The following is a 26,542-nucleotide window of genomic DNA, read 5'->3' as shown; positions in this document are numbered from 1 at the left end:
TCAAGCTGCTGTTTCTAAGGGACTTAGTAGTCCAGCTGCAACAAGAAATCCTTACTACCATCCCGACTCTAAGTAAGGAACTGGCCAGCAGGAAAAGGGTTTATCCCCACACATGTAGTGGGGCTGCCAATGTCCTCGAAATAACTCTGAAGCAAAACACAACTATGGGAAAGATCCACAGGCCTCTCCCCTATTCCAAATTTGACAGCTCACGAGGAGGAACACGGTTAGAAAAAAGATAAAGGGCAGAGCCTGGCCAAAGAAGGGAGGCAGAGAATGATCTGGTATGCACTTAATGCTTAGCCATGATTTGTTTAGCTTGACTATGGTTTATGGAACTGTGGAATGTGCAAAGCCAGCTTACAAATCATGGTTTGCTATTGATGATGTTTGGTATTATGTCTAATTCCAGCAGTCTTGTTTAACTATTGTTCGCTTGGCAACTGCATCCCAGATACTTGTCGAACTACAAAGACATGAGGCAAGAGCAGCTGGAAAACCACCCAAACTCTGGAAAAACAAGACACAGTGTGTTTGCATGGTTAAAACAAAGCATGGCTTACTTTTATGTTTACACGGCAGCCACTGAGTTTCTCCTTGTGTTTCTGCTGTGTAGGAATTGCACAGAGGAATAAAAACCCAATAAGTGCATATGTGTGAACTCACTCTTCAGCAACACCGAGAAGCCTGCAACTTGGATTTTTAATGTTATTCCTAAATCTCCAAAAAAGCTTCCTAGTAAGCGTGCTGTGAAACATTTCTCCATCTGCTTGCTACCAAGCCAAGACCATTCTACAAGCACCAAAACACCAACAATTATCTCTTCTGGCCAACAATGCCAAATTCAGCCCAGCACTGTAAGAATCAGGTTTTCTATTTCCATCTTTGGAAGTAAAGGTTCAATAATTTATGTGACAGATGTGCAAGACAAACTGAAATGAAAGAGATAAGCCAAGAAAAACATCCTGATGTCTACAACTGAGTTACGGCTTGGGGGAGGAAGGAACTATAAAAGCTATTTCCTGCTCCTCACAACTTTTTGTCATTTTAAAAAAGTACCAAGAAAACAAGATAGCCCATTATTCAGAACCCCTCTTTCTAAGCTTTCAGAACAGCTGAAAGCTGAGATCATAGGTTTCATTCTGGTCTCAGCCCACAGCGCTAGAAACTCTTCGCTGTTAATGAAGAGCTTCCCTTTCAAGCTGAGTGTTCAGGTTATGAAACCAGTCTCTCAGAGCTTCCACATTTATCAGAATGGTTTAGAGAAGTTTGAAAGATTAAATATGAAGGTGAGGTCTTTTAGATAGCCCTTTGATTAAAGCTATTATTTTTTTGGCAGAGCTCTTTAAAGGCCACAAAGGGCTCGCTTCCTGTATTGTAAGGGAGGAAGTTGCCTCCTGCTGGTAAGGTTTTAAAAGTTATTTGGCGGAGGGGAAAAATCCCATCAGATTGATCTTTCCTATCCATTGTAGGTCATTTTCACCAATGAATAGAGAATGAACATAGGACAAGAATGTGAACTTTGTCCTTTTAGCACTTTAGCTCCTTTAATTCTTTGCCTTTCAAGCCTGTATCTTCTCATTCACTGTTTTTGTCATTTTAACCTTAAGTACACCATGAATTATGTTTCAAGGCATATTCTTGTGGAGCATTCTGCATCAGGTGAACTAACAATTTTTTTTAAAAAAAGCAAGAGATCCTGTGGCACCTCAGAGACTAAGTGATTCATTGCAGTAGAACCTTTTCATAGCCATGGGCCCACACCGAGTCTGTAGTAACTTGCAAGAAAGTGGGACACTGGGTTTTAAAGCATACACTTCACATTACTGGCCTAGTGAAGGGGTTCTGATCAGGTAGGCTGTACCCTGTCTATGTGTCCCTTGCAATGTGTACTCAGCAATTAAAGAGAAGTATGGAGAGAGAGAGAGAGAGAGAGAGAGAGAGAGATAGAGAGAGAGACCCCAAAGTAAGCCTATGCACTGAGGAAAACTGAATTCTGCAACCGAATTAAATTACAGAAATTCAGCCTTTTAAAACATCTAGCCATCAGAGTGCTAAGGAGCCACAAAGAACACTGAAGCTCCACCCCGCTGACCTTGTGTTATGTCTTTCCGTGTGGCCCAAAGAATATAGAAGAGAACAATCATATCTTCTATTTTGGATTTGTACAGACAACATTGATTATCACAGTAACATTTGTTCTTCATTGTGTGATAAATGCAAGACTAAAGCTAGCAACTTGGTTTTGACAGAATGGGAAACCATGCTTTCCTGCTAGAGGAAGAAGCCAGGATGAACCATCCTTCAGTGGAAGATCAAGTGTTTATTCTCAAACTTAAAATTAAACCACAATTTTTCATTATGTCGAAATTCAGGAAAATTGGGGTTTTCTATAACTATGTTGAGCAAAAACAAGGAAACATAAAACAATAGTATGATCTAGATGTAACTGAACAGTAGTGTGCCTGTTATAGAATGAGGATATAATGCAACTCCCCACCCCCACCCCGTGTCTCACTTCTAGTAATGCTAGCAAAGCCCTATACATTAAGTGTCTTGAACTCCATACCCTAATTGCATTATATTTACAGAAAGGTAGAAGACCCAGAAACACATAAGTGTTTGACAAAAAAGAAACTGGCATGAACACTTTTACAAAGTTTGCTGCTCCACACAAAAACGTACAGTAAGGTGTACCTCATCTTCATACAATGTTGTTCAATGGACAATCTTAAATGATGAGGATATTGGCCTTTTGATGCCTGGTAATGGGCTCCCTTGGTAGTGTTCCATTAGAGATTACTCCAAGCTTTGCTAAGGAGATCAAGACCATGTGATTAAGTCCTACTGCCAGATTACTAGTAACAGAGCATGCCAAATAAAGTTATGAAAGTAAAAATATTGTGGAGGGATAGTATTAGCTGAATGATTAAAATACAGGAGACATCGCTTCACAACACCAGCAATTCCAGCCTTTGGAGGTAGAGAGAGAGAGAGTAAATAACAATTCCAAAACCTTGAGCATCACAGGACTTGACTTCAATCTTTTAAAGTTAACTCAATCTGTTGAGCTAGTGGATGGGGAATTTAGAGCGGAATTTCACAACACTGTCCTAAGCAGTTTAAAGTTCATTGTATATTTGCAACACTTCAATGCTTATGAAATCAACTATACATTAATCCTTCTTACCTAAAGCACTGGTACGGCTCCCAACCAGATTAAATTTTAGCAAGGCATTAGCATCAGACATTTTTCAATACCATTACGTTCCCACTTCTGACCAGAATGGAAATTTCAAAGGGTGGCTTTTATGTGTGAATGTTCTTATTCACCAAAGACTGCCCCTTCAGACAGGACTTTATTTTATTTAGCACCCACGTTAGTTTCCAGGCAGTGTTCAAAACTCCCATTGTTCTAGGAGCATTTTGCGACAGGGAATTTCATTAATGCAAGAGCAGTTTCTGAGCTCTATGCCCATAACCTAAGTTTAAGGTGCCATTTAGTTCCAAGCTTTCATATCTGTTTCTAACACTGTTTCCAGGGTAGTTTTCCTAATATTTGCAAGCTGCATAATCCTCACATAACTTCCCGAACAGTGATGAATTTTTATCAAGTACCATTAAAAACTCAAGTGCTCTTATCACTTCTCTAGCCTTCATTTTTATATATTCAAAGTATATTAAACTGCTTAAGTCTTTGTATGCTGCCTTCCCAAAGCTTAAAGCTTGCTCAAGGTGGCTTACACCATATAAATAATTACATAACTACAAACATAACAAAAGTAGTCAAAAACAATAAACAAAACAACAAAGTACACAACCAAAATGAACAATTTCCACATAAATAATAAGAACCAAAATAAAGATACAAAAAAGAATAAAAGCAACAACCCCCCTCCTAAGTAATACCCCAACCCAAGGAGAGCAGTTCCACCATTTGGAGGTTTCTAAAGCCCTCTATAGCCCTCTCCTGGGCCACCAATTCCACAGTGGCAGAACTATCAAGAGAGCCTCTTCTTGCTGATCTTAATACCAGAGAAGGTTGGTAGGAATGGAGATGCTCTTCCATTGACAGGAGTTGTAATCCAGTCCCCCTTCTTTTTAAGCCTCCAAGCATAGGGAACAGGCATCCAATTGGTTTCAAAATAACTACTCAAACTAGCCTTAGAAATGAAAAAAAGGGTCACTGAGAATTACTACCCAAGAGCAATCATCTGAAATATACAGCTCATTTTCCTTTTTTACTTCTAAAAATAGGTAGCGCAATTCTAGACAAGGGAGGTATGTTGTAAACTGCATCCTAATATCTTGGCATAATACACCAACAACATATTTTTCATGATCAATGTTGAAATTTCATCTACAAGAGCCATCAGCTTCTTCTGGCTCTGCCCATTATGGAAACAGGTACATGTATGCCCACTCGCATCTCCAATAAAACAAAGTGCACGGAATGTGTAGGGGAAGAGTAACTGCAGCAAACATGGAGGTGGAGCTCATAAAAGGCAGAGGGGTGAAGCTAGAAGAACAGAAGATGACAGTGCCTTCAGATGTGATTTGAATGGAGATCTTTCTGCTTTTAGGTAGTAACTAATCATTCAAACATACCAGAACTACTGAAATTCTTGCCAAATGACACTTAATAACTAGAGCTTCTTACACTATTATGATGACCGTAATTTAGCTTTTCCACTCTCCAATCTAATTAAGGATAAAGAGACTGTTAACGTAAGAGAGAGACATGGCAAACCGCTTGAAACACTTGCTTTAAATATGAAAAGCAGAGTTATAATTGGCAAGCGTAAGCTCTTTTTTGTAGGGCCCAAGGTTAAAATTAAAGTCTTCTAGCTTTTATTAAAAGTAACACGTTATTTGCTTCCCAGAGTAGAATCTATGAAATGGATCCTAAGTCCCTGCGAATGGGATACTACTTCTGGTTGTGAGCTGGGAGAGTGACTAGATTTTCACCTATGGTCGTACCTCATGCTGCGTCTGTTTCAGGTTACGTCTTTTCAAGTTGCGTCCTGTGGCAACCCGGAAGTACCGGAATTGTTACTTCTGGGTTTCGCCGCTCGTACATGTGCAGAAGCACTAAATGGTGTAGTGCATGTACGCAGATGTGGCGCTTCTGGACGCTTTGAGTTTCGGATGTGCCTCCAGGATGGATTACGTCCGCAACTCGAGGTTCCACTGTACTCCCCTTTTCACCACTAGCTCCCTGTGCCCTCCAAAAATCAGCTTTGGGGGGTTGGGAACCACCCAGAACAACAAAGCAAATGACAGTGGAGGCTGCAAAAGAAGAAGGGGGAAATCACTGAGCATTACCTTCCACCCCCTTCTGCCAGTGGGGACCTTCACTCGACTGTGTTTCCAAAAAGGGAAACACAAAAAAGGGAAATGCTTCTGCTATCAACTACTACCAGCAACTGCAGGCAATACGGCACATCCTTAATCAGAACTATCCAGGGTGCTGACTGGTCCTAAATTTATTCATTCTTCAGTAGCCATTTTGGTTCTGGTGTGTAAATGCAGCCTATAGTAGCTAGGTAAAGGTAAAGGGACCCCTGGCGGTCAAGTCCAGTCGCGGACAACTCTGGGGTTGCGGCGCTCATCTCGCTTTACTGGCCAAGGGGGCCGGTGTTTGTCCGAAGACAGCATCCAGGTCATGTGGCCAGCATGACTAAGCCGCTTCTGGCGAACCAGAGCAATGCACGGAAACGCTGTTTACCTTCCCGGAGTGGTACCTATTGATCTACTTGCACTTTGATGTGCTTTCGAACTGCTAGGTTGGCAGGAGCAGGGACTGAACAATGGGAGCTCAACCCGTCATGGGGATTCGAACTGCCGGGACCTTCTGATTGGCAAGCCCTAGGCTCTGTAGTTTAGACCACAGCGCCACCCGCGTCCCTACAGTAACTAAGGATCCATCTTTTAATAGGAAAGGGTAGGATGCAGAGTTTCGGGCAATTCTCCAAGCCAGGGATGTGAACCTCCAGTCCATGGCACTAATAACGTCCACCAGGCCTCTTAATTTGAGCTGCAATACATTTTTGTGCAAACTACAACCACCTTTCAATCACCTGATGTTATACAATGTCAAGCACAGAGATCTATTACTGATGTAAGAACTAAGTGCTAAAATCAGAGCTAAGGTATCTCTTATCTCCAATCTTAGTGCTAAGTGCCACAGTGCTAAGGCAGAAGCTAAGCCTCTGTCTGTTCACAGCATTTCTCTTCTCACTGACCACAGCACTAAGATCAGAGGTGCTTGGTAAAAGGCAGAAAAGGCTTATCTCCAGTCAAAGAACTGTCAAGAGTGAAGCACTAAGATAAAAAATGAGCCTGTGCCTGCTCCCATGTTGAAATTTGAATCATCTGACATCACAGGACATCAGGTGATGGAGAGTGGGCCAGTGGGCCCATTCTCTACCCGACTCCCTGCCTTTATATTCATTGAAGACATGCCCTCAGGCACAGCAAGGGGCAGGCCTGCTATTCTTAGCCAGATTCAGCCCTTCCTTCAAACATGGAAACTAGGAGTACAGAAATGCAAAGCTTTGCCCTGGATTCCATTTCTTGGATATGTCTGGAGTATAGAAAACTTGTTTTAGTTCATCAGTTTTGGAAGTATATCCAATATAATCTTCCCTTCCTTCAATCTGTGGTATCTTTTGTATACAGTCGTACCTCGGAAGTTGAACAGAATCCATTCTGGAAGTCTGTTCGACTTCCAAAGCATGGCTTCTGATTGGCTGCTGGAAGCTCCTGCAGCCAATCAGAAGCCCTGTTGGACGTTCGGTTTCGAAAAGAATGTTCCACTTCCAGTTTTTGATCGTTCAGGAAACGGAACGTTCTACTCCCAAGGCATTCGGGAGCCGAGGTACGACTGTATTGTATGTTCTGATCTGTGAGATAAACTTTGACCTTTTTATTGTCCAAAAAAAGGCACTTACCTTTGCTGCTATGGTAATACATAATTTTTATCTTACATCTTATTAATAATGCACTTTTTAATTTGTTAGTAAAAATTCTGTGTTATAAAATGCTTACCAAAAAGCAGTGCAATGAGCTGTTCAGAGTAAGAAACAGGTTCACATTTGCTCTGCAGTAACTATACCAGTGGCTGCATTTTCAGGAAGTCGTGAATTTCATTCTAAATCCTTTTATTATTTCAACTAGCTACAAATACAACTAAGCCTGCTTAACAAGCCTCCATCAATAGGCATTTGCAAAGTAGTTTTCTTTAGGAGGCTACACCCTCCTTATCATCAGAACAATGTAAGTCTCCTCCTCTTTCAGATAGCATTTGTAAAACTGGTTGCACTAGATGCTTAAACAACCACAAGAGTCCTAGAATGACAGCTTGTGACAGTTTCACTTGGCATGTTTTTCATTCAACAGTCAACCAAGCAAATTCATGAAAAAATAACCTACCAGATGGTAGCCTGTTTTTAGTGTAAGCTTGCCTAGTTTCCAAATTCTACATGTATCTAACCTTTTCAGCTAGACCCACTAGCTAGTCAATAAACTATCAGCGTGATAAGATAAATTCAGTAAACTTCTTATAACAGTAAACTTCTATATTGTGAAATCACTCCAACAGTTCTGTACAACAAATGAGAATCATAATAACCATTACTATATAAAAAGTCCTTGCAGTTACAGCAACATAACAGGCAATATATCCACTAGCAACTAGCCTCATTACATCAACGTCCTCCAAAAGGATGAAGAGGCAGGTCCTCTGGAAAGCTCTCAAGAACTATTCCATGCTCAGATGTTTGGGGATGTTTTCAGGAAGTGGAGAAGCAGCAAACTCATGGGTGCATTTGTAGACATTTGCACATGATCATAGTTATCACTTATTTTTGGAAGATACTTGAAGAAGAAATAATTACCAGCATGATATATAATCAATATATACCAGTAAAAATATATACCCTGCATAGCATGTCTGGGGAGCATTGCTAGAGTTTCTTCCTTATCCAGCTGTTATTTCAACTTGTGTTGAACTTGAAGGAATGTTTCACTTTTAAATGCTCCCTTTCATTCACCAACGTATTCATTAGTCAAATGAAGAAATACACTGACTAGTCAATCTCTCCCTTGCCTACAATGTGAAACATATTTTATGCTATAAGATGGAACATAAGAACATAGCCATAATGTTGAAACACCCTCTAGGGTACTATGTGGTTTTAGGGCCGCTCAGTTTTTTGGAAGTCCCAATGTACAGAGGACTCGTGAAGTAACATGAACAAAGAAATGTTAACCATTTGCCAGTGCTGCACACTAATCTGAAAAAAAGCTTGAGGAAAACTTGAGGAAGACTCAAGTGATATATTAATAAGCCAGAGTACCAGAGCAAAGGAGGCAGAGGCTCTGAAATTAAAGAAGAGTATTAACTTTCAGTAGAGTGGTTTCATGTGAAAATAAAGTCAAATTGTTTATTTAATAGGAACAGGCATTGGTATTTTTACCAATTCTGAGTTGGTAAACTCAAAATATAAGATATAAAGAAGACTAGGTTTCAACAGCAAATTTGAAAATGGTTCTGCACGTTAAAGGCGTATTGCTAAACTCCCTTTACTTCAATGATTACTTCAAGCAGATGGCCTTTAATGTCACCTCACACATACCGCCACAGTGGTTTTATGCTGTCCTGTTAGGCCATTACTATCAGCATCACCACTATTCTTACTCTCACCTGTCAAATTAAATGCGTGAAGTCCAGAGGCCTGGAACAGATGACTCGTTTCTTAAACGGGCCCCAAGCAAAAAGTGGAGGGATTTATTCTCCCCTTGATGTACGTAAGAAATGTTAAGGCAGTACAAAGCAATTCAGAGGCGTTCACTGTTGGCCGCATAAAACCATCATCATGTAGTTACCAAAAACTACAGGGAGAAGCAGACCATGAAAAATTCTACTCTCTCACCTCAATAATGAAGCTTATTCTTCAATAAAGGGCCAGGGAGAATTAATGCTACCCCTTTAACATCTTCACTTAAAGTGAACAAAGAGGCTCATGCTGCCACATACCAATTAATCTAAACTTAACAGCTAGTGCTTTTCACTAACTCCACAACCCATGCTGCCCTTTAATTTCAGCTAATAGCCTTCATGAAGAAGTCAAACTATTTAGCTTTAATTTAGACAACTTCAGTGATTGCATAGAAGTTAACTGCTGAAAGGAAAAACAACCTTGATTAGAAATCAGAAAGTATGTTGGAAAGGTATGATTAGTAACGAGTCTGTGGCTAAATGCCTTACTCATGTGCACTGCCTTGCTTACAATACACAGCAGAAGGCCACATGACTTGAAGGAATTAAGAGTTTCCTGGTTCAGGAAAGTTTAACCATGGCTCTGACGCAATCTTAATGCCATGTGACCACCCAGTGAGTTCAATCTCTCTTTTTGTTGGTTATTCCCAGAACACTTAACAGTAGGAATACATAACTTCTGAGTGCCAGATCCTTGTCAAATCTGGTTTTGTCACTGTTCTGGGTCAGGAGGTCAGCATTTGGCAGATCACAATAAATGGTAGGAGGGCAGCATTCAGCTTAGTGGGTCACAAAAACGTCTGACTGATAGAACTAGATGATACGACTTCTTGAATGTATATTGATTAAGTGCTTTGCACAACATTTTAAAACCAGCCACAAGCATTATGATCCTTCTATATGATAATCCCATATCAAGATTTTCATAAACTAATGATCTTTCCTCAGACATCACCTGTTCCCAGATGATGATGTATTTCACCAGAAGGCACCCAAGGGTAGGCTTTCTGAAACTGACTATGCCTAGTCCCACTTTAAGAACAATTTTCTGCAGAGTTTGCTGCTTTTCTGCTTGCACGGGGAAGCAGGAATTCCATGGCTAGAAAAATCAGCATAGCCATATTACTTCTGCTGCACAGGAGCCAAGAGATATGCAGGGATCATGGCACAGTATTCAGACAAGGCTTGTTATCACTTTAAGCGCTCATTTAGCTAGTATTAAAAATATGCAAGTTAGCCATAATGGAAATTTAATATGAACTGTAGAGTGGTGCCTAACCGGTCTGTCAGGAGGGCATTCTCCTTTCCCCAGAATGCACAATCTATAGTAGGACTACTTGTTGGTTCTTAGCAGTGTGGCAAAAACTATACTCAACTCATTCATCTTCATCATTTAACCTACCTATAGCATACATGCTGTCACTCAAAATAAAGTTTGGTGTTAAGCTACAAAGGACCTTGGATCAAATGAAGGCCTGAATATAATCAACATGATCCTCATTCATCATTTTATTCAAAAGCAACATTTGATAAAAATCACTGAAAGTCCCCCCAATCATGTAATGCCGAGGTCACCAATACATCTCTCCGCAGGGCCTGTAAGGCGGAGTTGTTCCACCAGGCCTTTGGTCAGGGCTCAGCCTGACTCCCCTCCTCTTTTTGTATAAGAACTGGTATGAAAGAGGCCTCCCAGCATTCTCACAGGCCCATATAAGAACAGAGTAATCGGTTGGGCCTGATGAACATTTACTGCTCCCAACCCTAATCCTGCGGAAAGCCATCTAATTAGATTTTAATTTGATCCTGACTTGTTTTTAGAAGGTAATTTAATTATTGTTTGATTTTATACCAATGTTATATATTTGATGTTAGCCACCCTGAGCCCAGTCTCAGCAGGGGAGGGTGGTATACAAATAAAAGTTTCAAATGTAGTCCTCCTGGGAAGAAGGTGATCGGACAAAATGTGCAGGTACCTTCCAAGCAATTTCTGAGAAATGTGACTGTAGTGTGAAAATGTTAAGTATTTTTCCTGGTACTGAGGAATGTTCTTTGTTGCCAATAGGTCACAACTGCATCCCTCAGTGTGTAAAATAAATACTCTGTGATCTCCACAATTAGGACCAAGAGGATACCGCTGACTAACCATGGCACGCATAAGGTGGTTTTGTGTTATGCCATGCTCCCCACAACAGCTTTTTTGTGTTATGCCCCCCTGCCCCACCACACAGCAGCTATCTTACTTTAGGTGCCCAAAGCACCCTCTCAAAATTTTAGATGTGTCTACTGGTCCAAAAAGATTGGTAACTCCTGATCTAGTGCCACTGGATTAGCTATGATGGAGACTGTAGCTGAAGTTCATCTTTGGACTCTGATTATTGGTTTAGGCTAGGAAATTCTAGAAGAAGCAAGTAGCTGAGAGATCACCCTAACCAGTATATGCCCAGAATATTACTGCTTTCTATAGGAGGGTTTTTCCTTAAAGTCCTAAAAAAGTCTGAAGCCTCCACCACAGTAGCTCATAGGAATGCTTTCAGTGTGAATGTCCCTGTTTGTGGAACAGCATCCCTACTGAGACATGACAGGTGCTCCCCATTTGTACTTTCTTGAAACACAATACATTTTTATTGTGACAGATGGATGGAAAAGTTGCGGCCTTTGATTTTTTTTTATTTTTTAATAAACAGAATTTAGTTGTTTTTATTATACTTATTACCGTATTTTTCGTCCCATAGGGCGCACCGGCCCATAGGACGCACCGTGCTTCGGGCTGCAGGCTGCCAACCGACCCCTCTCCCTCTCCAGGCTTCAGCGAAAGTCTGCATTCGCCCCATAGGACGCACACACATTTCCCCTTCATTTTTGGAAGGGAAAAAGTGTGTCCTATGGGGCAAAAAATACGGTATATGTTTGCAAATCATATCAAGACATGTGGAAATCACATTGAGACACATGTAAAAGGAGACCCAAACATTAATAAATAATATTTGAATTTACCCCAAAAAAGGGGACAATGATTTACAAATAAAGCCTGCGTATGTAGCAGAGCACTAAGGGAGGAGGACCTGGAGCTAAAAGGCCGCATGGTAAAAGCCATGCACACAGAAGCCTGGTAGATAAAAGCAAAGAGATGTCTAGGTTGCAAAGAGAATATAATTAGAGGCATGATTTAAGAAGCACAAGAAACATTGTTACACACCCACCTTTTAAAGCCTCTTGTGTTAGTGGCAGATTCAAGGTGTACACACTTAATTTTTAGACAGAAGTGTTTCTCCAAAGAAGCACTAACTAAACTGCAGTTTCCAACATGTTATCTAGATCAGTGTTCTCCTTGGTGGTGAATACTTCGTTGAGCTTCCAGATACAAGGGCATTGTGAAAAATGCCGCCTGTGAAAACAACCTGATAGACATTCTTATTTTTTATGCATGCATTGACTACAATGTTTTTAAAATCTCTTTTATAGAGACCTCACTAAGTTCCTTCTCTCACAGGAGAGCTAAGCAGACACAACTAGGCTGGAGAACTATCAACACTTTGCATGTAAATGCACCATTGTTTGTTTGGTGGCTTTTGTTGTTGTTGTTGTTGTTTTGAAAGCACCAAAATAGGTCATTGTTCCTCAGCATTATCAGCAGCTGGATAGGTTAGCTCACACAGCGGAGGGTTAAATGCCCCCTAAATACCATGATAAAACTGTCCCCTTGCTTTAAGATTGATGTCTTATGCTGACCCAAATAAATCTTGAATACCAAGTAATGTTAGATGACCCTGTAAAAAGGAAGTTTTCAGGTAGGTTAAATAGCAGGAGATAAATACGAGGCTGTAATTTTATCATCAGCTGAATAATGTAATCTGACAGATCACTCATCATAACCTTTATATATGCTGTTTCTAGGCCAAGAAGTAGAACCTACTCACTGAATAGCTCATAATACCATGCAGACAACTCAAAGACACCTGCCCTCAAAAGAAAATCTGAATGAAGAAAATATTTTGAAATATTGCAAACTTACATACTCTCTCACACTATTGGAGTGACAACCTAACAGTTTATAATGCAGTTACCCTCTATTGCAGGGTCACTATAACCAAACTGCTCTTACCATTGTACTCCCAACTTTACTGTACACTTGTGAAACACAGACCACTTATAAAAGCCATCTCTAACTCCTTGAAAAATTTCATAATGGCGTCTCTGAAAATTTTTACATATCACCTGGGAAGACAGGCAAAGTATTGCCAGTGTACTGGAAGAAGCAAAGATCACGAGTGTTGACGCAATGATTATTCAACAGTGAGAGCCAGTGTGGTGTAGTGGTTAAGAGCGGTAGTCACGTAATCTGGGTAACCGGGTTCACGTCTCCGCTCCTCCACATGCAGCTGCTGGGTGACCTTGGGCCAGTCACAGTCTCTCAGCCCCGCTCACCTCACAGAGTGTTTGTTGTGGGGGAGGAAGGGAAAGGAGAATGTTAGCCGCTTTGAGACTCCTTAAAGGGAGTGAAAGGCGGGATATCAAATCCAAACTCTTCTTCTTCTTCTTCTTCAACATCAACTTTGTTGATCTGGCCATGTTGTTCAGATGCCTGATTATCATCTTCCAAAGCAACTACTCTATTCCCAACTTAAGAATGGTAAGTGTAATGCCAACAGAGGTTTAAAGACGCTTTCAGGGCAAATCTTAAAAAAAGGTAGTATAAACGCAAACAACTGGGAAACACTGGCCTGTGAGAACTCCAGTTGAAGAACAGCCTTCACCAAAGGCATCACGGATTTTGAAGGAGCACGAATTCCGGATGAAAGGGAGAAACAAGCTAAGAGGAAGGCACGTTTGGCAAATCCTCACCATGATCAACTCCCACCCAGAAACCTATGTCCCCAATGTGGAAGGACGTGTGGATCCAGAATTGGCCTCCACAGTCACTTTTGGACAAACTGCTAAGACCATATTCATCGAAGACAATCTTACTCAGCTACGAGTGATCGCCAAAGAAGAGACCATTCAAATAAATTTGATTATGGCCCAGAAGTAAATGGAAATGAGGCTAGAGGGACAAGTAAAACTGGCTTCTCAATGTTCCTGGAAGAAAACTGGGTATCCTCATAGTTGTAGTCATCAACAAGTAATTTATGAGCCGCTATCAACATGAACCAAACAACAACGGTAGTTAGTAATAGGTGACTGAAATATGACAGACATGATTACATGAAAAAGTACAAGCATATACAGCCCTTAATATGAGGAAATGTAAAGAAAAAGTGAGACTGTTAAGTAAAACTTAAACCCACTACTGATTTAGTGAAGCTCAGTCTTCTCAGTATTCATGAATAGTATGGTATCAAATATGTATGACTCTTCACTACTTCACGTCCAGAAGTTCCGAATAACGCGTTTCCAGGTTTTGTTTAAAAAAGAGACTCTTCCAGGAGGGCAGGAGGGAGATAATATGTACAATACATGCATGTGTGTGTGTTTGTCTGTATGTGTACAGACAAAACACTAGGTACTTTTTAAGCGCAATATTAATTTTGGCACTCTTACAAAAATAAAAGTCTTTGTTTTATTGAACCTTATTACAAATACACCTGCTGTTCAAGACAGCTCTATCAACTGCTGCATTCTATGAGTTGCATTCAGCTGTGTTAGCAAAACACAGAGGCGGCAAATGTCAACAATTCTACCCCACCTCTGCAGCCCCCATGTCCTCCATAAATCTGCTTTTGAGAGACTTCAAACCTCTGGAGCAGATTTTAAAGCGGGGTGGGCTGCAGTGTGGGGGCACTGAAAATGGCTTCCTTCCCCATTCTACTGACCTTACCATCAGCTGAGCAACAACACTGGATACAACTAAACCTGCCACTGGTGAATACGGAATAATGCAAGTCTGTAGATGCCTAATCAGAAATTAGCCCCTGCAAATTCAATGAAACTTGCTTCCAGGTAGGTTTTCGCAGAATTGCAATCCAAACATATCTTCATTTTGCCATTTGGAAACCTTCATTTTCTGTGCTGTAAGTTTATTACAATCTGGGTTTCAAAACAGTATGCCCAGCCTGAGGTTGTGGACATGAACCTTGGAAATGTGAAAGCCACCACATGAGTGCTAGAGTCCTTCCTGGCTCATTAAAAAGACCAGTGGGGACAGTTAAATGGTCAATGCCTTCTTACAACATGTCAGGGTTCCAGAATGCCTAAAGGAGGCAGTTGGGGTTTTGTTAAGCAAGAAAACTTAGAAAATAAAAGAATGTTGCTATAATGTAATTATGAAGTAGCAATAAATCTGTATAGTCAGTTAAACTTCATTAGATTGTGAGCCAGTAGTACATCATTATCATATACAGCGTGTGTCATGGTAACTGGAGACAAAATTAGCTATCCTCAACTCATATTTATTTATATCCTGACTCATCCAAGTAAATAATATATTCTTGAAAATACTAACATAACTCAAGTTGATTATAATTTATAGAGAAATAAGCATCTGAAAGATCCATGACGTCTTATCTTGAAACTTCAAGGACTCAGAAAATGGCAGCTTTGAATATTCTTTTCACATGTACATCTATCCCTTGTGTGATTTTATGTTCATGTACGCACATAAACATATTTTGAAATGCTCATCAATTTTTTCACTTGATGCAGAAGGTGGAGGAAGCAAGTGGCATGTAAGGGTTAGAAGCTGTGCTGCACAAACGGCTTTACAACCATGGTACAGAAACAATATGCCTGGAAGACTCAAAGATTGCCGTTCTGGTTTGGAAGCACTTTGCCAACACCAGGGCTTTGTAATCTAATCAAATGCAGCAGTATAAAATGACTAACAACTGTTTCCAAACACTGCTTAAAAGATCATTTCACTTAGCACCCTTAAAGAAAAAAAAATGTATGAGTTTTCACCTGTTTCCCCAAAATGTCAGGGTTTTCCATTTCAGCCTTCAGAAGACAAAGGGAAAATAACATTCCTCCCTTAAGTTCCTTGGTTTTCCCAGGCCTTCACAAATCTGCTTCACAACAATGGTCTGGAGATTACACTGTATGTTTGTATTTTGGAAACAAATGATACTGGAAGAAGAACAATCATTTGTTTCCATTGTACCAAGACTCTCCCATTTCAACCATTAAAATCCCAGAGTTGTGGCTAAGGCGATGAACCTTGCTATATCTGAGCATGCCAGGGCACTCTAGTACAAAGGATACAGAGTTCATTTTCTAAGCACTTTACCTTCTCCACCAAGTGACCAAAAACACTTGCTAACTTTTTCAACGTCCGCAAGTTTTAAAACTATTTAGTGAAAACCAAGATATGCAGGTTACTTGAACTGGTAGACAGCATCTTGAGAAACTGTAATACAAAATGCTTTTTAAAAGTCACAATAGTACCCCTTCAGAAACTGCAGCCACACGCTACTTCATGAAGTGCTGTTATATCCCTGTATTTAGCAGCAGTATCAGCAGTGTTAGAAGTGATACATGAAAAGGTCAAGGGTAGAGGTGGCATGCAGAGATAGCATTTAAGAGTACCTGGGAAAGACTCTTGAATTCCTCCTATCCAAGATAAACCAGTATTCCATAAGTATCTATAATCTAGATTCCAGGGGTTGTATCCAACCAAGGTGTTCTATTAGCACAAGGACATATGCCTGCACAATGGGACTTCCTCTCCTCTTCCCACATACCCCAAAATCTGTTCCAGGGGGTTGGGGGGGATTCTCACAACAAATCTGAGACAGGCATATGAAGTCCTTGCACTAATGGGTTGACTTTGTTCAATACAAGCCCCAACTTCCATACGTGTTGTAGAATGATGTCTTAATGCAAAGAGGGAGGACACCAGATCTACCAAGTCCCCACAAATCCATCTACATCTCTGTTGAGATCAGACATTCAAAGACAGGCATAGGCAAACTCGGCCTTTCAGATGCTTTGGGACTACAACTCCCATCCTCTCTGACCACTGGTCCTGTTAGCTAGGGATGATGGGAGTTGTAGTCCCAAAACATCTGGAGGGCTGAATTTGCCTATGCCTGCTCTCTAAGAAGATGCATCCCCCCATCTGTTATTTTGAGTTAGACATGATCATACCAGGAAATGAATGACTGGTTACAGGATCAACCCCCCCCTCTGCTAATATCCAAAAACCATGCTGTTCTACACTTTTCTACAGAATGCTCACAACACTGGTTTGTTTACCTGTGTCATTGCAACAGCTTGGCAAGCAGCTCCAAGTTGTTACCAACAACACAGCAGTGCAATTATGTGCTGCAGTGCTAGGAGCCCCACCACTGTTAGGTACCTATGTATCAAAAAACGGCCTATGCTTTTATAGAAATATGAAGTAATATAATATAGCCACCAGTGCTTATAGTGCATTTCATTATTTTATCTGACCAGCTGACTCAAGTAAAACTTGGAGTTCCACAATACCTGAAAGATGAGAAGCTTCTACTTAGCAATAATAATAATAATTTATTATTTGTGCCCCGCCCATCTGGCTGGGTTTCCCCAGCCACTCTGGGCGGCTTCCACAGAAACCAAAAATACACTAAAATATCATGAATTAAAAACTTCCCTGAACAGGGCTGCCTTAAGATGTCTTCTGAATGCCAGGTAGCTGTTTATCGTTTTGACATCTGATGGGAGGGCGTTCCACAGGGCGGGTGCCACTGCCGAGAAGGTCCTCTGCCTGGTTCCCTGTAGCTTTGCTTCTCACAATTAGGGAACCTCCAGAAGACCCTCAGCGCTGGACCTCAGTGTCCAGGCAGAAATATGGGGGTGGAGACGCTCCAGGTATACTGGGCCGAGGCCGTTTAGGGCTTTAAAGCAACAAACTATATGTTTCCAGTTTACCATCAAACTGTGGTTTTGCCATTACAGTGGTACCTCAGGTTACGCACAGTCCTGCTTACAAACGCTTCGGGTTACGAACTCCACAAACCTGGAAGTAGGTGTCCCGGTTTGCGACCCGGGATATGAACGCAATCCACTTCCGGGACCGCAGGAGGCCTATGTAGGGAATGTGTGCCTCGGGTTAAGAACGCTTCGGGTTAAGAACGGACTTCCGGAACGAATTAAGTTCATAACCCAAGGTACTACTGTATCCATAAGTGGTAGGGAAAGATGGAAGTCTGAAAGCGAGTGTGTGCTCATGTAATGGTTTGCCATTACATCTGAATGCATCCACTTTCTTGAAGGTTTTATACTGCTTCAAAAACCTGCAAACCCTATCTGACCAGAGAAGATATCAGAACTAAATACTGTATTATTATTCTTACCATAAGATACCAGGGCAGGTTACAACATTAAAACACAGTATTAAAAGCGGCTTAAAGCAACTTACAATCACAAAAAGGTGTTAAAGCCATCCTGATACTTTCATACCACTCAACTCCAAAGAAACAGGCAGGAAAGGGGGATGTGAGAGGTGAGCCAGGTAAAATCTGTAAGCTGGGGTGGCAAGCCTGTGGTTCTCTAGATGTTACTGGACTAAAATTCCCTGCATCTGTGATTGCTGGCCATGCTGGTTGTGGCTGATGTGAATAACAACAACAATAATCACAATAATAATTTATACCCCAGCCACTCTGGGCAGCTTCCAACAAAATATTAAAAATACAAAACATCAGACATTAAAAACTTCCCAAAACATCAGGAAGGTTACAGGCTAGCCATCCCACCTTAAAGTCTTTTCAGCCAGTGCAGAAGCCAAGGCAGCTACAACTACAGTGTAGTCATATGGACCCGACAATTTGCAGCTCACAGCTGGACTCATGCACCTTGCATATGATTTAGCTGAACTGCTGATGAACATTACTCTTATAGCCTACTGCCACAATATCGCCCTATCACAGCCTTACACAACCTGGTGCATAAGGTAAAGGTAAAGGGACTCCTGACCATTAGGTCCAGTCGTGACCGACTCTGGGTTTGCGGCGCTCATCTCGCTTAGGGAAGCCTTATACGTAACTTGCACTGACTGAGGCTGAGGGAATTTGTGGTCAAAAACCTATGTAGGTCACTAGTTTGAGGAAGGCTGTTCTGTAACACTATGTCTCCCTGAGACCCTTAACAAAATTATTTCTGGTTGTGTTTCAAAGTTATTGTTCTCACCATGATAATGAATAGTTCAGCTTTAAAAATAAGCCCACAAAATTTACTAGCCTACAAGAAATTTTATTAGCATGATGGGGGCTGGCAGAGGAGGCACAGAGAACACTCCATCCCTCCAGTAGCAACCCACTGGTCTAGGAATTTATGTTCTGGAAGGTTTTGTTGCTTTGTTGCTGAGGACACGACAGAATACCTGATCCACCATCCATCTACATGGAACTCCTGGTTGCCCAGGGCTACCAGGCAAGTGCTTAAATACAAGGTTGGCATAGTTCACCATAGGTCACTCTCAGACAGATAATACTAGAGTTCATTGTTCTTTGTTAAAGTCACAAATGTAACAGGTTATAGCACTGTGTACAAGTTAGAGAAAGATATGCCTTATAAAATAATTAGACTCGACATAAGCAACGAGCTTATTTTTCTTGATCTAACTAAACTCAACAAGATTGATTTTTTTAAAAAATAACAGTGATAGTTTAGGGTTAAGTATCACATTATCATTGCTTAACATATTCTTTGAACTTTGACAAACAGAGTTTATCAAAGATATTACATATGGATGAGTAATCCTGTCAAACTAAATCAAGAGGCACTTTTAAATTTTTACTCGTTCTCGTCTCTCGTTGTAATTATATATTGAAAACCAATAACAGAACATTAAAAGAACTTTCACAAAGTGAATTTTGAACCACCACCCACATTCTAATACTCATTAGCTGCATGGACTAAATGCTATCTATTAAATATACAAACTCAGGTAGGTGAAATATATTTGAGGAAGAGTTTATCACAGAAAATGAAGCATCCCACCCCCACTCTGATTTCTGTGAAATGAACCATGGAATCCCATTTTAAAAGATAAAAGGCTTAACAACAGGTGGGTTGTTTTCTTCCCAAATCTGTATGCACAATGCTTTACGTTAAGGGAAGACAGCATGATTCAGTATCTTGCTCAACATCTAAAAAGGAGGAAATTCAAAACACGCACATTACAAAATACTAACTATAACTGTGCAACCAAAGTGTAGAACTGGAGTGCACAGAGGTGGGGGAAGAAAGAAACTATCATTCTTCAACACAGTTAACGGTGAAGTCACACCAAAAGAATCTACTATGAAATCAGTCAAGTAGTATTCAATATGGAGCTGTCACATGAATCAACCACCAGGCAGTACCCGGATCATTCTTGATCAAATAGGTTAGAAAGATTTAAGTTATCAACTTGACCAAACTCTGCTTAGCTTAGGATAAATGTTTCTCAGTGTTATTCGTTACTTGCTGCTGTGCAATTTCACCCAGTTAATAAAAGCTGCTTCAGGCTCATAAAAATCAAAGGTTATGTTTGTTCAAATGTTACAAGTTTAAAATTAACTTGAAAGACTGTAATTTAGCCCAGAAAAGACAAGTACACTCAGATGAGAGGGCTGCAAGCAGCAATTACATCTTCAGGCAGACAGTACCTCACTCTAAAAATCGACACACTAGAGGAATTCTTGAATAGCTCTTGTGGTATGTGGTACTATTTCCATGATGAATTATTTCTAAACTCCTCTGTATGTGAGCTACTCCATTGGAAGCAGAAGGGATAAAATGAAAGATACAAAATCCTCTTGACTATATATAGCAACAGAGCTACATAAGCTGGTTGGTTGGAGCCCCAAACTACTCCTTACCTTCCTGTGGCAAGCATAATCTTTTCTTTCACTGGTTTTTTCCCTCCACACTGAGAAGTTCTACTCAACTCTGTATTATTAAAACCAAGCATCACCTTGAGCAACAAGTTTTACAAACCCTGTGTTTAATGGACATAATCACAGGGAAGTATGAACAGGATTGCAGCCTCAAGGAATTAAGATATATCAACAGTAGCAACTTTTAGTCAGAATTCATACAGGAATTATGCCAAGCAGAGGGGAATGAGAAGATAAAAGCATTCCCTTAAACCTAAAAACAGAGGGGGGAAATAAGCAACAAGCACACAAACAGAAGTTTTTGCCCCTTTCTTAAATCATCTTTACATGAAACATTGCCAACTCCCATGCAAGCTGGCCCATGAAATGAGAAAATTACATTGAGATCCTTCAGCAGGTATCCCATCTTCAGAGTTTAGGCTGGTAGCAACCAGTGATGTGTTGTTTTTTCTGTGAAGGCAGCCATATTGTAGAACTTTCTTCTCAGCATATTTGCCTGGTGGTCAGTTATCTTTTTAGACAACAGACAGACTGCCCTGTTATAGTTTTAGTTATATTTAAGATCCCTTTTTAAGGGTTTTTTTATGTGCTCTGTTTGTTGCCTTTTCTGGCATTTAATTTTGATATGGAATTTTATTGGTTTTATGATAATTTGCATAAGCCACTTTAAGATAATTTATGTTGAAAGGAGGGATATATCCTATAAACAAATATAGGGGCTCCTGGTGGGAGCAACAATTGACAAACACTTAACTAACTGCCATAACCTGTAAGCTAGTTGGGGTAGGAAGTTTTTGTACAGTGCTGAGCACAAGAGTATGTGAACCAACATCTTGATAAATAATGCTGATAATGCAAGAGAGCCAAAGGAAATTGGAAACAGCAATCCCAAGTTTCTAATCTATCACACTGGAGAAAGTTTGGCTGAGGTGGGTGTATCTAAAGTGGTCCCTGCTCTGCTCACTGAAAGTCCAAGCGGGCAGTATCCACACCAGCAGTAGCCAGTATAAAGCTCTAAGACAGCTTTCAAGAGTGGGAAGGGGGCAGAGCTGGGAAAACCAAGGATCTGTTGGGTCTCAAGACAGACAAGCAAGCTGCAAATTGCAGTGCCGGGGGGCGGGGAAATAATATGGGTCCATTTGCTGGTGTATGACAACAACCTACTTTTGGGGGCTGGTGCACATGGGGAGGCTGAGAATGACACAGCGACTACACCATCAGTTAAGCCCAGTTGTTGCGAAATATGTAACAGACAGTGTCAATTCAGATATCGAACTTTGCAACAAATATTAAACACATGGGGGGGATTATGGGTATACTGAGATCATTTCTCAATCAATATATTTTCAGCTTCATGGTTTCTGTGAATTTATAGAAGAATCCAGTAATGTACGTCAGATGCTCTGTGTGGTTTCAAGGTCAGAATAGGTCTAAAAATAAGCAAGCCTTTTAAAGCCAAGATTGATGTACATGAAAGCACTGTTGTCTTCACTTAGAACTGACGCTATTCTTTGAACAAATGTTACCTACATTCTGCCCTGAAGTTAGCATAGGGTTCTTTTTATACAACAGCAGAGAGCCTTTCTGAGCGGTCTTAAACAGTGTTACAGGCATTGCTTTCTGAAAAGTGACCCAAATCCCAATCACATGTCTTCTGAAAACTTTTTTTAATGAAGCTTTTGGCGCACTGGTACGCATTGTGTCTTGGATTTCAGAGTGTTATTTTTGGAGGGGCAATTCTTTTCCCCAACTATGATTCAGCATTCCTATTATAGGTAGGATGAGGAACTTAGCCCTCCAAATGTTGCTGGATTCCAGATCCCATAAACTCTGGTTGCTGGCAGAGGCTGATGGGAGTTGGAGTCCAACTACATCTGGGCAGCTATAGGTACTGCAACGCTGCTATATGCCAACAGCAGACAACAGCATCTTACCTTCATTTACAACATATTTGCAAACCTGTAAATACAAACTAAGACAGGAATTAATGTAACTGTGTGTACATGTTAAATGCTCTGTTTCACACATTCCTCTGCTCAATTACTATGAAACCAAGGCTTCTTTCTCTTGTGATAGATAACACAGAAACTGTCTTGTAAAGTTTTCACTGCAGACAAGTATCTGTAAATCACAATTATTAAAGCACCAACATATTTTGATGGATTAAAACACTGTATATGGTCTTTTTAAATATCAACATTCACAATGAACACTGTAACCACCAAAAGTTCACAATGTGTCATTACATATATGGAAATTTATTCAGCAAATGTTCTCTTCACAGAGGTCTCTAAAAGTAAGCTTTGCTTCTGACTCTACAGAAGTTTCCGCGGGGTGTTTCACAAGGTAGTGCAAGGTGCTGATAGCAGGAAGAATTCAAGGCATACTTCTTTTGCCCTTTCTAACATTGATTAAATGACAATTCCTGAAAGTTAGCGTTCTTGAGAATTACATTAACAATATCATGTTTTGAGAAGCATTACACAAGAGCTGCACTTTTAGGCGGAGTGAGCATATGTCTTAGTCCCTGCCCACAAGCAAGGGTGGTGCAAAATATTGTGTGACTGCCCATCCCACATTTTTTACTGGCAGTTTTGAGACTTACTATGGCTGTTGTGCTTGAAACAAGTTAATTTAAAGGAATGCCATGATCTCAAAATGGTACCTGGTACATGTAGTAACCCCCCGCCCCACCAACCCTACCCTAGCTGAAATATCAAGTTTTTACTTCCTGTATGAAGTTCCTTTTCCTCCACCACTTCACTAAGACTTGGTGAGGGGGTGGGGGGAGTAGAATAGTTTAGATAGCCTAGCTATTTATAAAAATGGGAATAGGCACTGCCACTCTCCTAAATGCCGATGGAAGTTCAGAGGTTGCTCCAAATCAGCAAGGGCAGGCTCAGACAGTCATGCGCTTCCACCAAAGGTTGAGTATGAGTTGTTCACAGATAAGATCTGCAAGTGTTACGGCTTATGAGTGTGGTGCTGGGAAAGGAAGAAAGGGATCCTCCGAAGGAAAAGGAAAAACCGAAAGCATATGAAAGCATATGGGCCCTAGTAGAGACGTTAAGTTCGATGGGGAGTCAAAGGGCCAAGATCCCCAAGAAGCAGCAAAAATATCACTCTTGTGGGGAGAGTCAGCTACAAAGAGGTAGAAATCCCACTGGAAGGGAAAGCCCAGGTCGTGAGCACGGGCAGGTACATGTATCAGTTACAGCCAAGTGAAACGTAAGAAGTTTCGGCGAGAACGACAAACTGCAAAAGAGGGCGAGGAGGAGGAAAGAGCAGGCGCAGGGGGGAGCACGGGAGGGATCCTGAGTAGGACCGGGGTCGGGGAGGGTGGGCAGGAGGGCTAGCCGGCGAGACCCTAATTCGGGGTGGGAGCAAAGGTGGACGTTACAGAAAACGTGGCTGGGCAGACGGAGGATAATGGGAAGGGAACTGGATCAACGGGACGCGATCGAGGAGTAAGGGCGTAGTAAGAGTTTAGTAAGAGTTTAGTAAGAGTGGGGGCGCGCGGGCTGAGGGGCAGCCAGACAAGACACATAGATATCCCCCCCCGACACCCCATAATACTCACGCCTTGTCCACCAGCTCCCGGACTTTCCACATATTGAGCATCTTGGCCGCCGTCGTCGTCGTCGTCGTCGTGGCGGCGCGGAGAGCTTCCCCTCCCGGCCTAGGCCCCTACTAGCGCGTCCCCGGTCTCCTCCTCCTCCGCCTCCTCCTCCGCCAGGAGTCCGGCTAGCTGCTTCTCCGCCGCGGCAGCGCCAGGCCCGTCTCGCCTCGCAGCACCACTTCGGCTTCGCCAACGGCACAGAGACGGCGAGAGAGAGAGAGAGAGAGGCGATCGGTCCTGCCCCCCGGAAACCGGTAGCGCTGGGCCGCAAGGCCTGCTGGGACAAGAAGTCCGGCCGAAAGGCGGCCGGGAACGCCGGGCCTCGTTGAGACAGAGGCGGGGGATGGGCAGAGGGATTCTGCCGCGCAGCATACTGGGAGATGTAGTCCGAGGGGAAGCTTCTTAGAGGGCCGTTCCCCTCCGCGTGGCTTGCTGGGAATTGAAGTTGTTTCTTTTTGGGATCTTGCTCTAGACTACAGTTGGATTTACTGGAAGAGGAGAAGAAACGGTGGAGGAGGCTTCTGCAGAGAAGAAGTTGAGCTTCTTTAGGCCAACGTTTGTCCTGTACAAACCAGTGCGAGAAAAAAGGAGAATAATCTTTAATAATAAGAATAAGAATAGTTAATTATGGGAAGTTCTCTACTGCAGTCATGCTAGCTAGAACCTTAGTACAGTGGTACCTCGGGTTAAGTACTTAATTCGTTCTGGAGGTCCGTACTTAACCTGAAACTGTTCTTAACCTGAAGCACCACTTTAGCTAATGGGTCCTCCTCCTGCTGCTGCGCCACCAGAGCACGATTTCTGTTCTCATCCTGAAGCAAAGTTCTTAACCTGAAGCACTATTTCTGGGTTAGCTGAGTCTGTAACCTGAAGCGTATGTAACCTGAAGCGTATGTAATTGTCTCTATTCAGGCATAAAACTGCAGCAACCACAATGATGACAATCTAGAAAAACCAGGAGTTGTCCAACAAATATAAGAAGAGCTGGATCAGGCCAGTGGCATACTGAGTCCAGTATTCTGTTCTCAAACAGTGGGCAACCAGATACCTGCGGGAAACTTGCAATAGGATGGGAGCACAAGACTACTCTGTCTTTCACTGCTTTCCAGCGGCTGATATTCAGAAGCATTGCCGCCTCCAACTGGAGGCAGAGTATAACCATCGTGGATAGTAGCCATGCATAGCCTTATCCTCCATTTCTAATCCTCTTTTGCAGCCATCCAAGCTGGTGGCCATCACTGGCTCCTCTGGGTTCCATAGTTTAGTTAAGTGCTGCATGTGTAATAGTTGTGGCGCATGGGGATTATTTCTCTCATCATTTCAGGTGCTCACAAACCATCCATAGCTGGGAAATGGTACCATGTATGCAGTCCATATATTGCTGATTCTGTATAAGCAGAGGTAACCTGAAGTTATATGCTTATGAATTGGCCAAGCCAGGTAGCGTGTTTTTTTGTGAGTGAGGATCTCTACCAAAGATTGAGCTAGAGAAGGTTCCAAACATTATATGAAATGTAATCACTTCACCAATCAGTCACCTCCCAATCAGCCAATGGAGATGTGACAGGCATGTTTCTGAAGTTGTATTTAAAGACTGATGGCACTTCAGGGAATATATTTGAAGAGAGTCCCTATTTGTGCCTTTTATAGGAAATTTTCAGCTTTAATTTTTTTTATTTTAGTAAGCAGAGTATCAGCCTAAAATGTTTCATTTATTGTGTTTTCACTATTTCTCTAAGCTATTTCAGTTGGCCTTTCCCTGTTCTTCAACATTTTGTCTGGATTGATACCAAGAAAAAAGAAGAATGTGAAAATCTACTTGAGGTAGTCATAACGCTATCAAGGAAATGATGTTCACAGCTGCAATGCATATATTAGAGAGCTGTGTTGGTATTTACAATGGCACTAATACTGCTAGTTTGTAACACTGAAACTATCTTTGTTCCCAAAGGATTCACACTTCTCATGTCGGATTTCAATACTGCCGGATGAGTCAAGTTTCAGAATGCCCCCAACTAATCAGTGTTAAACTGAGAATACAAATATTTCTGGGATTCAGAGCAACTATTTATTCATTTTCAAAGTGCATAGGGTTAGTATCTATTATTTAATTTCACACTAGATGTAAACTGGGAGCAATTCAGGGAAAATAGAGGTAGGTAAATAAAACTTGATAGAAAAGGGGGGGTTGTCCTCCTCCATTCCTTCTGTAGTCTTTTTCTGTCAACATTTAAATTGCACTTCCATAACTTAGTGGACTGTGACTTTATTTTGGAAGTTTTTTAAACATTTCCCCTTGCTGTGACTATCAGATGAGAAATGTGATGGTCACAAAGATCACTA

General features: G+C 41.4%; 1 protein-coding gene across 1 annotated transcript in view; it reads right to left on the bottom strand.

Annotated features, from left to right (window-relative positions):
• Positions 1-24,478, bottom strand: part of CLINT1 (clathrin interactor 1) — a 66,169-nt gene extending 41,691 nt beyond the window's left edge. The window contains exon 1 of the mRNA XM_083423045.1: positions 24,161-24,478. Within this exon, the coding sequence (XP_083279171.1) occupies positions 24,161-24,201 (41 nt within the window). The 5' untranslated portion in view covers positions 24,202-24,478. The remainder of the gene's footprint in view (positions 1-24,160) is intronic.
• Positions 24,479-26,542: the final 2,064 nt, after the last annotated feature.

Source organism: Podarcis tiliguerta, assembly GCF_965153285.1.
Source record: "Podarcis tiliguerta genome assembly, chromosome: 2".
NCBI lineage: Eukaryota > Metazoa > Chordata > Lepidosauria > Squamata > Lacertidae > Podarcis > Podarcis tiliguerta.
Note: the sequence above shows the minus strand (reverse complement) of the source record. Positions and strands in the feature narration are given on the sequence as shown.